The sequence below is a fragment of the Mastigoproctus giganteus genome, chromosome 6 (assembly GCF_048544385.1).
Source record: "Mastigoproctus giganteus isolate SK-2022 chromosome 6, ASM4854438v1, whole genome shotgun sequence".
NCBI classification, from domain to species: domain Eukaryota; kingdom Metazoa; phylum Arthropoda; class Arachnida; order Uropygi; family Thelyphonidae; genus Mastigoproctus; species Mastigoproctus giganteus.
Window position 1 is genome coordinate 201019300 of NC_143580.1, and position 16995 is coordinate 201036294.

At 36.5% G+C, this 16995-nt stretch overlaps 1 protein-coding gene across 1 annotated transcript in view; it reads left to right on the plus strand.

Annotated features, from left to right (window-relative positions):
- The window catches only part of Dcr-1 (Endoribonuclease Dcr-1), a 153009-nt gene that overhangs the window by 97843 nt on the left and 38171 nt on the right, over positions 1-16995 (plus strand). The window contains exons 9-12 of the mRNA XM_090376375.1: positions 2127-2306; positions 2575-2788; positions 12099-13525; positions 13607-15043. Of these exons, the coding sequence (XP_090232501.1) occupies positions 2127-2306; positions 2575-2788; positions 12099-13525; positions 13607-15043 (3258 nt within the window). The remainder of the gene's footprint in view (positions 1-2126; positions 2307-2574; positions 2789-12098; positions 13526-13606; positions 15044-16995) is intronic.

Below are 16995 nucleotides of genomic sequence, written 5' to 3' on the forward strand. Positions count from 1 at the left end.
CTGATGGAAACCAGTGTCTTGATTTCTCTATCTTTGAAAAAACTGCACAGGCACAACTCACAACAAAAAATATCTGTTGCCAACAAACATATAAATATGTTTGCTGGAAATGCATATTTATATAGGAATGAATTCATTGATAGTTACTTCTAAATATCATTGAATTCTTTTAGCATTACTTGCAGCTTTGCATACAATTTCTATGCAGATGACAATGTGTGCTCATTTAGCATTCCACAGTTTCATGCTGCAAAAACCAGCATCCTGTTTTCCTTTTAAACACTTACGTACTTCCTGACAATTTGAAGTTTTTTGCTGTTTCCAAGTACTCAAAACTTGGAATACAGTTATCCAAGATATCTCTTGTAAGTTTTTCTTGTTTCTTGTTTGTTTCAATTGTTTGTTTCAATAATAAACAAATTTTGAAATAAAGAATTTTTAATGTTGAGTTTGTTGTTAATTATTGTTAAATGTTTGTTGTTAAATGAAGTATGAAGCATTGGAGTCTCATGTATCAGTCATATTCACATGAATTTCTGTAGTTTGAGGCATTTAGAGATTTACCAGTAGATTGCTCAGCCTGATAGATAATTACTAAGAAAAAAATGCTGGTTTTGTAATAAAAAATTTAAATATTTGATCCTTACATTTCTTACATAAATTACAACTTCTCTGTAATGTGGGGAGTATGAAAAACTACTTTTTCTTCAAACACCAGTAAAGTAGATGAGAGTATATTGTAAAATGGAAATGCACTGGAGGGCCTTCTTGTCTGCAGAACTAAACAAGTATCAACCCATTGATCTGCCCATGAACAGTCACTGAATGATTCACCGGTGGGTTGCCCTGAAATGAATGTGTTAACCACTAGAAATGCTAGAAACTTGTATGATATGCAACCCGAAGCGCAAGGCCTGTTTTCCAAAATGTGTTAAGTAACTTATGCTTTTCTTACTGGTGTTTCACCCCAGCATTTACATAAAAATATGTGCACATGACGGAGGCCTGCTTTTTTACCTTTTATGCGCACATGACAATCTCATATAATGGGGCATGCACAGAAGTTTGACTTTCAAGACCGGCGCCTCCGGAGCCAGGTGGGAAGAAGCAGCAGTGCATAGCACACGCTTCTTGATTAGACCGGGGTTCGAGCCCGTCACCACCAAATATGGAGGATGCGGAAAGGTCAGGGAATGACCACCTCATATCTCGGAGCAATATGGCCTTAATTGCTAATGCTTCTAAAAACCAAATAACAATCTTTCAAGATTATCAAGCTATCAATAGAAATAAAGACTGCAGTTCAAAATGAACTATGTGATGATAGAATTAAATGTGATTGCTTGCAATGAAGTCTGGGAGTATTAAATTTTTAGGTCGGCATACATTTCAGTAAGTTTGCTGAATAAAGATTTAATTTTTGAATAAAATTAATTTAAAATACCAGTATTTTCACGATGTATTTACATTTAAAATTTAAACTTTATCTTATAATTTTTTTTTGAAAGGCCTCTGTAGCCGAGTGGTCAGGAGCAGGAGTGCAGTAGCACGCGCTCTTTGAGTAGACCAGGGTTCAAGCCCCTGACTGCTAAATACAGTCGATCTGTCAACCTGCACTGGACAAGCGTGGCAGATTATGGTCCATTTCCCTCAACATCAGTTGTTGAGTAGGCTTCCATCCTGCAGTGGATTGATAATGGCCACAGTTTACCTTTTTATAATTTTGATTTCTTACTTATGCTAACATGTTAATTGCATGTGACGACACAACATGGCAATTAACATGTTACTGTTTGAGCAGTATGATTCTGTGTAGCATAACAGACAGCATATTCTTTTAACAAAAAATTAATATAGTTATCCTGGCAGACCAAATACGATTTTGGTTTAAATTTTTTGGGATAGGTCATGGGTATGTTTGTCATAGAATATTAACCATGCTATAATTATATATTTTTTTAAAAAAATTGTTTACCCTTAGGAACCTGTTTTTTATTAACAGTATGGTGATTAACATGTTAAAATGTTTAAATTTATTGTGAATTAAAACATTTTAATTAAGTGAAATAAGTCTTGATGTGATGAATAATCTGATCATTCAGTTGTGGTACATTTTGTTAAAACAGGTATCAGGAGCACTAAGAAATAGTCATCCAAAAGAAAATCAGCCCTGTTGTTTGTATATGTTCAATATGAAACTAACCTGTCCAATTCCTGAAGAACAGAATACTAGAGGACGAAAAATTCATGATCCAGCAGATACTTTACGTGGCTTTGGTATAATAACAAGCAGACCAATTCCTCCTGTGAGTAAATTGCAATATTATTGAATGAGTGTTTATTAGATAATTTAAATTTGCTTGAATATACAGATTTATTGGGTAGAAATTTTTAATTCTATCACTTTATTTTATTTACAATTTTTATTGCTCTGCATTGAATTAGTTTTTTGTACTCCAGAGGCTAGCCAGACCTGAATCAAAAAAATATGTAAATTTTAATGAAATAAAATGAAATGATAATTTTTTGATTTTTTTTTGTTGACATTTTTTTCTGTTATTTTACGCTATATAGATATGCAGTTTTCCTGTATTCACACGCTCTGGAGAAGTAACTGTTGTATTGGAACCGTTAGCACTGGATATCCCTTTTTCTAAAGAACAACTTGACCAACTCTCATATTTTCACAAATACACATTTGCAGATGTTTTGCGCTTAGAGAAATATCCCATGCTGTTCATTCCAGAAGAGTCTGAGAGTTCATTTTTTATAGTTCCAGTTGGAAAATGTAAGTTGTATATATTATACTAAAATGTTTTTTTTTTTTTTTTTTAATCCACAGAAGGCATTTATGATACTTTTACTAAAACTTTTTTATAATCAACACAAATGATTTTTCACTTGATATAAAAAGAGTGCCCATAGCAAGAAATGGATGCACACAACAGAAGATGCTATTTCTTTACATGCTAGTACAGTAATAGTATGTGCAATAAACTATGTATTTAGTATTATAGTAACCAAAGGAAGCAAACTTATTCTACATCAGAAGGTGGGGGGACAAGTGGCAGACCAGTCCCTTATTATATTATTGCCAGTACCAGAAAGTGACCATCCAGTTCCATCTTGAGTGTTGCCAAACTTGCCCCTTCAGCCACTTTGTTAAATAATTTATTACAATTATTTATGACATGCTACCCAAAGTTAAATTTCATGATATCCAGTCTTCTGCTGTTCCCTTAGATTTTATATCTATGACCCCTATACACCTGTCAGTTAAGAGATACCTCCCACATTCATTTTGCTAATTCAGAAATGTTAAATTGCCAAGCTTTTTTTTTTTTTTTTTTTTTTAAATGTGGTTTCCAGATCTGAATATGAAATTCAAAGCGTCATCTCACCTTATACTCATTTTATATAGAAGAATGACATCCTCCTTACTTGCAAAGATCAAATAAATCATACTAATAGGACACCATGTTTTTACCTTGCTGCCTGTTACATTGCCTGAAAAACTTTGTGTCTGACCCCTAAGATGTCCTCCAAGAATCATCTTTAACACCCCCACCTCATTCTATGGTTACTCCTGGGCTTTTGTTCTCCAATTTCAGGATCTTACATTTAATAACATCAAACTTTAATTGCCACTTCAGCCCATATTTTTGACTGGTACAAGTCATTGGGAATGGCATATGCTGGTTCTAATCATTAACTACCCTTCCAAGGACCAAATCATCAACAGACTTTGCCAACTTCCTCCTCATTGTTGTTATTAAGAAAGATTATAAACAAATGAAAGCCCCATCACTGATCCTTGAGGGCTCCACCTGCTACTATACTGGCCCACTCTGAGGTATACTTATTTACGACTATTCTCTCTCTCTTGCCCTTCAGCTGACCCAATCTGCCTAAGGATCTTACCTGTAATTCCAACACTTGCTCATGCAAAACCACATAAAAAGCTTCACTAAAATTCAGATATGGAATAATAGATATTGGATTTTGATATAAATTTGTGCTTCACAAACCGATGCGGTGATCCATTTTTATCAAGATAGTCCTGTATTGTGTCCTTAACCACTCCATGGTCATACTCAGCCAAGGAACAAACTTACTGGCGTTTAGTTGCTCTTCACCACTGTAGCTCCTCTCCTATGGATTGAGGAAATATAGCACTTCTCCAGTGCAAGGGGGATCCTAGAATCCAATGGTATACTTAGTAACATTTTTAAAAAGCATGTTTGATGCACTCACATGGGTTTTTTTTTTTTTTTTTAAGTATAACTGAATATGCCAACTGTTGGGCCTCTCCTTCTTTACAAGAAAGTCAGTTCTCGATGGTTTCTAAAGCATTCTTGCATGTAGAATGAAAACATTGAGTAAAAATCTGTGACAATCTGCATTGAGACCTTTCAAAAATAGATGATGTGACTGTATCATCACAATCCTAAAGCAGTATGCTATTCTCTGAAATGGTCCCAAAACATCCTTCTGAAAAAGAAGAAACCAAGAATTTCAGTGTTAACAAAAAAAAAATAATAATAATAATAAATAATAATAATTACAATAAATAAATAATAATAATGGCTACTTATTTTTGGGGCCAATATGGCTTTTTTTTGAAAAAGGATTGACTGTCAACAAAAAAAGATATATTTTATGTTTAAGAAAACTTCAAAGAGCAATCAAAACCCAGAGATTCATATTAGAGATGTTTATAATACTTTATATTAGAGGAGTATACAAAACTTTTCATCAGGATAACGCAATAGAAAAGTTGGGCAGATGGGCTGAGAGGTGGTAACTGAAGTTTAACATTGACAAATGCAAAGTACTGCATATGAGTAGCAGTAACCCCTAAGTAATGTACCAACTGTGCAGTACTAAACTCAGGGTAGTGGAGAATGAAAAAGATCAGGGGGTAATTGTGCAGTTAGCATTAGCATTAGTAGAGGCATTTGATGCAAGAAAGCAAGCTTATGCAGCATCAGCCAAAAAAAAAACAAAAAAACAAATAAATAAAAAATAACCACTTCCACTTCACCCCTCTGTTCGTTCGAAATACCTGTCCAACTGAGCCTTAAACTTATTTAGGCTATCAACTTCCACGACAAGGGATGGAAGTCTATTCCAGCAACCAACCACCCGCTGGATAAAGGCAAATTTCCTCACATCTATCCTACATCTGTCTTTCCTCAATTTGAATTTATGCCCTCTCAGGTGATTATTCTGAGCAAGAGGAAGAATCCCATCAGCATTGAGCATGCTCAAACCATTCAAGGCTTTATACACATCTATCAGATCACCTCGCTGGTGCCTAGTCTCCAGACACTGTAATTTGCAAAACGTAAGCCTTTCTTCGTAAGAGCACCCCCTTTGTTCCATTCACTAATCTTGTTGCCCTTCTCTGTACTCGTTCAAGCATCTCTACATCCTTCTTGAAATGAGGCCTCCAGACCTGTATACAGTACTCTAGGTGCGGTCTGACCATTGCCTTATACAAGGGAATAATCACCTCCTTATCCCTGCTAGAAAAATTCCTATATATCATCGACAGTACACCATGAGCTACTCTTGCAGCCCGTCTGCACTGCTCAGAAAACTTCATATCTGCCTGCACAACCACCCTCAGGCCCTTTCATTCTCTACCACTGTCAGTGTAGTACCACAGAGTTGATACATTTTTCCCATATGTAGTACTTTACATTTGTCAATGTTAAACTTCATTTGCCACCTCTCAGCCCATCTGCTCAACCTTTCCAGATCCTGTTGCAGTAGCATAGTGTCAGTAGTGTCCTTGACAACCCTGCCAACCTTTGTATCGTCTGCAAACTTGGACATTAAGCTTGATATACCATCATCAATATCATTTATAAATACAGAAAACAATAATGGATCCAATACTGAACCCTGAGGGACTCCACTAATAACATTAGTCTACAATGAGCAGTGTCCATTGATTACCACTCTCTGTCTTCTCCCCCTCAACCACCCCTTTATCCATAGCAGCAATTTGCCTCCAATGCCACACTTCTCCAATTTGTGCAGCAGTCTTCCATGTGCAACAGTATCAAAAGCCTTTCTAAGATCCAAGTATATAATATAAAAGTTATTCTCTGCATCCAGTTCTTTTGTGACTGCATCATAGTATCCAATCAAATTGGTCAGGCAAGACTTCCCCTTAACAAAACCATGTTGTGTCTGAGCTATAACTGAAGTCTTGTCTAGATGATCCTGCAGTGCTTCTTTAACCATTGCCTCCATTAATTTTCGAGTAACAGAAGTTAAACTAACAGGTCTATAATTACTTATGTCGTCCTTTGTGAATTGGAGTCACATTTGCACATCTCCAGTCCATGGGTACTTCCCCTGAGTCCAAGGAAGCTCTCATAATTATGGCTAAGGGTTTGCTTACTTCCTTTGCTGCTTCCTTTAATATAACTGGATAGATCCCATCCACTCCAGGTGCCTTTCTTGTATTTATATTCAACAATTTCTCCTCCACTTTACTCTCAGTTATTACAAGATTCTCTAGCTTACTGCCAGAGTTGAATACACCTCTGGCATTCCCCTCGCTGAATAACTCCTCATGTGTGAATGTCGATGCAAAATATTCATTCAGTTTGTTAGCTACCTGAGCAATATCATCAACAGTTGACCCATCGATATCAAGTGGACCAATCTGATTCATCCCCTTCCTTCTAGAGTTTACATAAGTAAAGAACTCTTTGCTGTTTTTCTTTGCATCCCTTGCCAAAGATTTCTCGTAATCTGCCTTCGCCTGCCTAACCTCCTTTGTAACTTGGTTACAGATCAACTTGTATCTATCATAGGCTTCTGTGTCACGTGTTAATTTGTATGTATCCCATGCATTTTTCTTCTCTGCCATATGTCTCATTAGTTCATCTGACATCCACATAGGCCTAAACCCTGAACAATATTTCTTAGTTGGTATGTAAAGCTAGTAGCTTCCAAGATAAGTTCTTTGAATGCTTCCCATTTTGAATTTGCTGTTGGTAACATCATCAGTTGTTCCCACTGTATAGAATTTAAATAATGTCTCAGTCCATTGTAGTCGCCTTTACGAAAGCAATAACCCTTCCCTTTACCCCTAATGGTAGTTACCTCTCTGAGTAAATCCCACTTCAGCACACTGTGATCACTGCCACCTAGTGGTTCATTTACCTGCAGATTCTTAATGCATGAAGAATCACTACTGATAATCAAATCAAGAGTATTACTCCCTCTATTTGCCTCCTGAACATGCTGATGTAGAAAACAATCATCCAATAAATCCACAAAAGCCTTGCTAGTGTGTGAGTGACCAGCCCCCAAATTCCAGTCAATATCTGGGAAATTAAAATCCCCCATTATAAGACTCTCTGATTTACTGGCCCACTCTATTTCCCCGTACAGTTTCTTATTATACTCATCAGAGTCATTAGGCCTATAGCACACCCCTACTGTCAATTTTTATCTCCCAATGCTTATGTCACACCAAACTGACTCGACACTGCACTGTCCAGCAATGTCGACTGGCTTCAATTCCTTGGATTTTATGTATTTCTTAACTAATAGCATAACCCCTCCTCCCTTCCTATCCTGTCTATCCTTTCTGTAGACATTGTACTCCCCAAATTCCAGTTCTGCATTCCTTATATCTGTGTGACACCACGTCTCCAAAATCCCCACAATATCTGACGTTTGATGTTTTGAGCAATACCTCAAATTCATCAAATTTATTTACTAAACTCCTAGCATTGGTGTACACGCAAGTATATATGCACCTGTTCTTTTTCTTAGCTACCCTAACACACTACCCTAACACAACCTATGTGTTTATTTGTACCCCAATAATTCCCAGCAGTCTCTGAAATATCCTGCATCTTATTTTCCAGGCTGCGGCTCATTCCAGTAGAAGCAGTGCAAGAATCACTTTCACCTCTGCCAGTGGCTACTGTTAATCTATTAGTCCTTGTATCCCCCCAATCTAGCAGTTTTCCGACCCACCTAACATTGCCTCGACAGCATCAGCAAAAATTCTTGCACCCTTTCTATTTAAGTGTATCCCATCCCTGTAGAAGCAGTCTCTCCTGTTAACAAGTACAGACCAGGCTGAAAAAAATTCTACCCCTTGAGCCTTGCACAATCCTTCCAGGGCCGAATTGATCAACAGGGCTCTCATCATATACTCCCTCCTATTGTGTTTGGGCAGAATTGCAGACACTTTCAAATTCAACCCTAATTCACGGCTTTTTTTCAACAGTGACCTGTACTTGTTAAGTAATTCCGCTGGTCTCCTACTCTTAATATCATTAGTGCCAACGTGTACAACTATATCACCTTTTGTGCCCTTAAAAGATGATATCCGCTCTAAACGTGATCAACCTTTGCTCCTGGCAGACATACCCTGGTCCTGTTCCACCTATCCTTTTTACAAAGCATGTTTCCTGTTTCCCTGACAATAGAGTCACCAACAACTACTAGTTCCTTTGGGACCAGCGCATTCTGCCTTGGGGGCTGCCGCTGTGTTGCGCAATGACCAAGTGCAAGCTCTGGCATCGGTGTGGGCAGCTGAGAGCTTGATGGGCCCCTCACTTTTAATCCTTCTAGGGCATCCACCCTGTCCTTCAAGCTCTCATATAGGTCCATAACAACGCTGAGTTGTCGCCTGATTTCCTTACACTCCTTGCATCCGGCACACACAAAGACATCCCCCATGGCAGTATCATGTCACGTACCTGACTGCTCCACAAACATCAAGCAAGTAGTGCATTTTAACAGGCTGTGATTCAGAGGGCAACTGCCCCCCTCAGTTCTCCCCTGAGCCACAGCACTCCCATTAGCTTGAGCCTTTTACTTTGCTGCTCTGGTCAGAGTCATGATTTCGATTTAATTTCAATAAAATTTCAATTTTATTGAAATTTTATTGAAATTTAGTGTTATCTACGAAATCCCTTTATATAACTTCCGTATCAAGTTAAGTATTAATTATTTTTTACTAATTATTTATGTTACGTAACCCAAGTCGTTATATGTATAGTTAAAAGTACAATTTAATTGACAATGAAGTTCAACAAGATTAATTATCTGATTAATTGACAATATTATGTACTATACTATACTATATTAAGCTTATGCTATCTATTTCGAGATATTTTGTATCGCGTTACAATGGCGGCAATTATGAACGGTAAACAGTTGGATATGAAGTTTTCTGATCAGTGCAGACACGCTGCCAGGGCTGCTCATGGGGTCTTTTCAGTGATATACAGGAATTTTGCTAACAGGGATAAGGAGGTGATTATCCTTTTGTATAAGGCAATGGACAGGCCACACTTTGAGTACTGCATACAGGTCTGGAGGCCTCATTTTATGAGATTGGTGAGTGGAACAAAGGGTTGCTCCTACCAAGAAAGGCTCAAGCTCTACAAATTGCAGGATCTGGAAACTAGGCACTTTTGAGGTGATGTGGTCGAGGTGTATAAGTCCTTGAATGGTTTGAGCAAGCTCAGTTCTGTTAGGATTTTTCCTCTTGCTTAGATTACACAGTTGAGAGAGCGTAAATTCAAATCGAGGAAAGCGGTTGTAGAATAGATGTGCGGAAATTTGCCTTTAGTCAGCAAGTGGTTGATTGCTGGGAAAAACTTCCATCTGTTGTTGTGGAAGTTGATAGCTTAAATAAATTCAAGGAAGAACTGGACAAACTTTTGGAGCGGATGGAGGGGTGAAATGGGAAGGGTTTCCCCTTCCCTTTTTTTTTTTTTTTTTTTGGTTGATTCTGCATAAGCTTGCTTTCTTGCATCATATGCCTCTGCTAATACAATACCATGCACAGCAGAGACAAAGTTGACAAGAATTGCCAGGTTGGATATTGATCCCATTTACAGCTTAGACCATGCTCCTTCAGATTTTTTTTTTTAGATTAAAGTGTAATTTATACAGCGAAATCCTTTAAACTTTCACTGTCAGGAAGGGACATTAGCAAAAATTTGTTGATTATGAGGGTGGCTGTATTGTGTGATGTTTATTATAATGCTTGAAAGTTATTGTTATTATATTCCATATTTTATTGATTTTCAGATTTAAATTTTTTTAAAATATGTAGTCCACTGTATATTACTTTTTTGACTGAACCTTTGTTTTTCATAGTTGTGATATTTGAACATTGTATTATTTTTAAAATATAGTAAAACCTTGCTTATATCAAAGTAAAGCCTATCATCTAAATACAGTTGTCCATTAAACTCAAAATAAATGTATATAGTCACAGAACTTGCTACAATGTTATGAAACAGTGCTGTTCTATGAAATAAGAAATATTAATGCTATAATATTATATTTTACTGCAATTACTAGTTGCATGGAATAGAAGAGCTAGAAATTTTGCTGTGTCACATACTGAAAATTCTGACTAAAACTTATTCAGAGTCCGAACATCTCTCAAGTATCCTCACTGGGAGGTGCAGGTGACACCCTAGGATGACTGACCTGCTTGGCAGGCTTATTGAAAATGATGGTGAGGAAAATTGTGACTCCCTATCACTCTTTGTTTTATTGTGAAAATATTTTAACTGATGGGCTATACTACTATCACATTGGGGAAGTGTCACCTGTGCAGACGGTAAAAAGTCTGGTTCACTCAGTGGATGCTGTCCATTATTTCTGATGACCATTAAAGTGAGGGTTTATTTGCAGTATAAAAACCCTTATTAAAGTTTAAATTATTATCTTACCACGAAAATAGCATTTCAAAAATTGCTCCTTATATCTGATGTTTTTATTTTAGACATTAATAAAAAAAAAAAGTGGCACCTATGCCAAGCACGCATGGTAGATGGTTTTATGAGAAACATCCTTCGTGTGTGTGCCAAGCACATTCGAAGATTTACATAAAATACCCGTGATCATTCACAATACAAGTATTTGTCACATGACCAATACTTGTATTGTTGCAATCATACTATTGTAAATCGGTTCACTAGAATGCGAGGGATAAGGAAGTGATTATAAGGCAATGGTCAAGCCACACCTTGAGTACTGTGTACAGGTCTGGAGGCCTCATTTTAAGAAGGATGTAGAGCTGTTGGAACGAGGACAGAGAAGGGCAAGGTGAGTGGAACAAAGGGTTGCTGTTATCAACATAGGCTTAAGTTCTGCAAATTGCAGCATCTAAAGACTAGGCACATGCGAGGTGATCTGATTGAGGTGTATAAGGCCTTGAATGGTTTGAGGAAACTCAGTGCTGATGGAATTCTTCCTCTTGCTCAGATTCCTCACCTGAGGGGGCTTAAATTCAAACTGAGGAAAGACAGTTGTAGAATAGATGTGCTGAAATTTGCGTTTAGCCAGCAAGTGGTTGAATGCTGGAACAAATTTCCATTGTCGTTGTGGACATTGACAGCTTAAATAAATTCAATACTGAATTGGACACAAACTTTTGAGGTAAATGGATGGGTGAAATGGGAAGGGATTTTTTTTTTTTTTTTTTTTTTTTGCTGAGGCTATATAAGCTTACTTTCTTGCATCGTGTGCCTCTACTAATGCTAATATCATACCGGTCACAAAAATTGCATCATGCTCTCTAATCACACTACTAGTGAGTGCTCAGCACAGACTAGTGGTGGGAGTGTGAGAAACACCTCTGGCAGAAGCCATGGGTGGCATCACTTCCGTGGTCCATTTTTCATGACCGATCAGATTTACTTGGTTGTAGGTGCCTCCAAGGATGTTTCACATCAAAAAACAATCAAGTGTGGTCTTTAGCTTTTTGAAAAAAAAAAAAAAAAAATATGCATATTGACTAGCACATGCTTTGCTTACACAAAATTTTTAGATCTAGAAACAAGCAAATATATAAACATCCCTGAAAATAACTGTTGGTAACTAGAATATTTTTACGTTAGTGTATTGATTTAATATTATGAAAATTATAATTGTTCTGGGTCTTTCTACTGTATAAAATTTTATGCATATTTAAATTATATTTTCTAGAATAATATACTAGTCATCACATAGTATTTACTTGGAAAAAATTAGGTTATTGTGTAATGAAATGTTAAGGATAGTTGCTAATGTATTATAAATTTTATTTCTAGGTCCTGAAACTGAAAAATTTACAATTGATTGGGACTTTGTGGCTGTGATTAATAAGCAGAAAGGTATATCACCCAAAAAAATTCCAGAAGAAGAAAGAGAAAGTTTTACCTTTCAAGTTGAAAAATATCTTGATGCTGTTGTGATGCCATGGTATCGAAATCTTGACAAACCCCAATTTTTTTATGTTGCTGAAATATGTAGTAACCTTAATCCAAAAAGTGATTTTCCTGATGCTGGGTATGAAACATTTGAAGGTTATTATAAACAGAAATATGGTATTACCATTATGAATAGTGATCAACCTCTTCTAGATGTGGACCATACATCAGCCAGGCTTAATTTGTTGACTCCACGCTATGTAAACAGAAAAGGAGTTACACTTCCAACAAGCAGTGAACAGACTAAAAAAGCAAAAAGAGAGAATTTGCAGCAAAAACAAATTCTTATTCCAGAATTATGTATTATTCATCCTTTTTCTGCATCATTTTGGAGAAAAGCTGTTTGCTTGCCATGTATTTTATATCGTGTTAATTCACTTCTTTTAGCAGAACAGCTGAGAATAACAGTTGCAAAAGATATATCTGTTGGCATCCCTAATCTTTCCAAAGATTTCCATTGGCCAATGTTAGATTTTGGGTGGACTCTTGCTGATGTACTGAAGGCCCAAAGTGCTCTTAAAGAGGAAGCTGAGGCCCATCAAATGACAGATATAAATTTTGGAAATTCTTATCATAAAACAGAAAATAGGAATGCTGTCTTTGACACTTCATTTCCAACCATTGATACTTGGTCCAACGATATGGCAAGTTGTGGTGCAGCTAGCAACAACTCATTTGATCATAATAAACACAGTAATCCTGATGACGAGGATGATGCGGAATTAAGCCAGATAAATTTTAATAATATCAATGATTCTTCATCAGCTTTTCCTTTGTGGACTCCTGTTAGTAAACCAGAAGTTGAAAACAACCATCAGGTGCCAATGATCAGATATGGCTCACCCAGTGCTTTTGAAGATTCAGGCTGGGATTCTGAGTGGGATACTGATGACGACGATACAACTTATTTTTCTCTAAATTTACCTGGGTTGGGATATATTTCTGCCCCAGGTGTATTTAATGTTGCTGGTCTTTCATTGGATTTGGCCTCATGTAGAGATGATGATCTGTGGGATAGCATGGATGAAGAATCAGTGTATGATGAAAGTGAATTTGAAAAAGCTGCACAAAGTGCAAAACCTCTTTCACCAGAGACTGGGATCATAGTTCCTCAGTCATCACCAGTTCAGAAGTCATCTGCAGAAGAAATGTATGAATCTGTATGGCTTTCAAATCTTCCTGAAATTAATGCTGAATTTTCACTCATTGAGAGTGGTGAGATTGATGTCATGGACAAATTGATAGAGTTGGAAGTGTCAAATAAGCGTGAAAAAAAAAAGAATACAATAAAATTTTTAGAAAATCAATCCGAAAATAAAGAGAAAATTGATGAAAGTATGTTCTTTCAGAATTCTTTCTCCTCAATTTTGTTTGCTGTCAAAGAAATTAAAAATGAAAAGCATTTTCGCAGTATGCAGAATATTAATGAACCCCCTGTTGTTGAACCATCAGAATTTGCAGAAATAGACTGTACTCTCACTGAACTGTCAAATGAAGTTGCAAATTCAGAGTCCCTTGGTAACAAAGTGACAGAGTCTACTTTGGCATTTGGTGAGCTTTTACCTGATCGTGAAAAACTAGAGTTTAATGATAGTGAAATTTTTCGGGTTCACTTTGATGAGTCTCCAGATATTTCTGAACATCCAGGACCAAGTCCAAGTATAATCTTGCAGGCTTTTACTATGTCAAATGCTAATGATGGCATTAACCTTGAAAGGCTAGAAACTGTAGGAGATTCATTTCTAAAATATGCCATCACTGCATATCTTTTCTGTACTTATCCAGATATTCATGAAGGCAAGCTTTCATACCTTAGAAGCAAGCAAATTAGCAACCTTAACCTTTATAGGCTTGGTAAGAAAAAAAGACTTGGGGAATTAATGGTTGCAACAAAGTTTGAACCAAATGATAATTGGCTACCACCTTGCTATATTGTACCAAAAGGCCTGGAACAAGCCTTAATCGAGTCTGGTTTACCAGCAGGCCATTGGAATATTGGTAATCTTAGTGATTTGACACAAATGAATGAAGAGCAAATTAGGCAAACTGTATTAGAAAAGAATAAATCTACTGAAGGAATTGATATTTTGGTTCTTGCAAATCAAAATGCAGAGAATGATGCATCATATATTCCTTATAATTTGTTGACTCAGCATAGCATACCAGATAAAAGTATAGCTGATTGCGTTGAAGCACTTATTGGTGCTTATCTTATATCTACTGGTCCAAGAGGTGCCTTATTATTTATGTCATGGTTAGGATTAAGAGTTTTGCCTTTTCATGATTCTAATAAGCCAGAAGACAGTTCCTCAACAGAATTAACAAAAAATCCAAAATTTGGATTTTTAGAGCCCCCAAATTCACCTTTATTAATGCATGTTTCCTGTGCAGATCTTAAGCTGCAGAGATTACTCTCTGGATATATAGCATTTGAACAAAAAATTGGTTATTCATTTGTTGACAAGGCTTATTTACTTCAAGCTTTCACTCATGCTTCTTATCATTATAATCATCTCACAGATTGTTATCAAAGGTTAGAGTTTTTGGGTGATGCCGTTTTGGACTACCTTATTACACGTCATTTGTATGAAGATCCCCAGAAGCACTCACCTGGCACCTTAACTGATCTTCGTTCTGCCTTGGTAAACAATACATTTTTTGCATCACTTGCAGTGAAATATGACTTTCATAAATATTTTAAAGCAATATCACCAGGACTATTCACTGTTATCAACAAGTTTGTTGAAATGAAAAAGAAGAAAAATACAGGTTTTGATGAATATGAGGTATGTTAGGTGTTAGTTATTTTTTTTATTTTATTATTTTATTTTATTTTTTTTTTGCTTTTAGGAGGTTACACTTTTACTATTTAGAAGTATTTAAAGGCAGAAGTGCCCAATCAGTTGGTCTGAAGTGAAAAAGTTTGTAAAATTTTGTTTAATAAACTTTCATTAAAACTGAAAACTTATTAAATATGGTTATGGTAAAAAATCATGTATTCATGTACAAGGTGGTTATAAGTAAACTGTCACTTTGAAGGCCTCTACCCAGAAAACAGCCAGGATGAAAAGGAATGATGTAAAATAAAAAATATAGTTTCATAAAGTGCCACCAGAGGAAATACCACTGCACATTATGTGGGAGTGAACAGCTATGCAGTATTCCAATCACAAATAGTATTCGTGTCTGATTAACATTCACCAAACTGTTTAATGTAATATCTACTATATATGTTGTGTCAACTGTACATTATCAGTCATAACCCAAAATGCATAAAGGGCTTATCGCTCAGGCTGCGAGAGAATTAGACTACGTACAAGTTAGTGCTAATGCATCATATTAGTACACAGCTAAACTCTGAATGAGCAAATTATTTGCAAAGGCGACATCATATAAGTTATCTCATATTGTGAATACCTTCACAACGAGTTGCCATGATATTGCACTACTTCAAATAAGTAACACTTTACCAAAAGGAGAAGATTGTTGTTACTTATTCTCAGCAGGTACCACCACCACCCAAACGGCACTGTTTCAGTACTATGCAGGAAAGCCTTGAAGACAGTCAATCATGAACGCTTCATTTGTGTAGGAACCCCTTCTGGCCCTTCTTCAGTGGGTAGGTACCCTAGTGATGTAATGATGGCAAAACAGTTATGAAGTATAACTCCACAATATGAGAGATGCCTGATGGTGTATAAGGTGAATTAAGACCAAAATGCATGGCAACTCATTGTAAAGGTATTCACAATATGAGATATAACTTAAATAATGCCACCTTTGCAAATAATTTGCTAATTCAGAGTTTATCTTGTACTAATATGATGCATTAGCACTAACTTGTACACAGTCATAACCCTTAATATTTCCTTCATAATGTTCTTGTCGTGTTTTGTTATGCGATCTTTTACATCTTCCAGTGTTTCAGCACTGTCATACACTTCATCCTTCAAATTATCTCACAACAGAAATCATATAGATTGAGTTTTAATGAGTGGGGTGGTATACAAGTTGGGAGCAGATGGGAAGTCATGTGGTCTTTTGGGAATTGTCACTGGGCAAGCCTTATGCAGTGGTGCTCCATTCTGCATGTTACTTAGTGTCCCAGCAACCTCTAGCTTCAAGTTTTTTCTTGTTTTTGATCTTTACCTTTATATTTACATTTCAGTGCAAACTATTAAGTGATATATAAGTGGGAATAACACAGGTATGGAGTTCATAATATCTTGCACCGATCATGGTGTGCATAATGGGACCATGTGGTTGAACCTTCTCAAATAAGATAAGTCGTATAGTAAATGTAGTAATGGATCTGCACCATGCTCCGTGTGGAGAACAAAGTGGAATTTTGTCACCAACACATTCTCCAAATTCAACAATTTGGGTGTTGAAAACATGCTTTGTCAGTCCATTGAATGTTCCAAGACCAGTTAATTGTACTGCCCACTTCCATTCCAAATAATAAAAAAAATGATAAATTTTTTGATTCTTCTGGAACTGAAGAGCTAAATGCAGACATTTCTCAATATCACCTGGAGTTAATTGCTGCACCATGTTCAGTTTATATTGGCACCAGTGTAGTTTGCCTTGCAGGAAAGCCTTGAAGACAGTCAATCATGAACGCTTCATTTGTGTAGTAACCCCTCTGTCACTAGTGGGCAAATGCAAATTATGTGTTCCCCTCATGATTATTTTCTTTACAACAGCAATCTCATCAGCAGCACCCTCAGAAACTCTG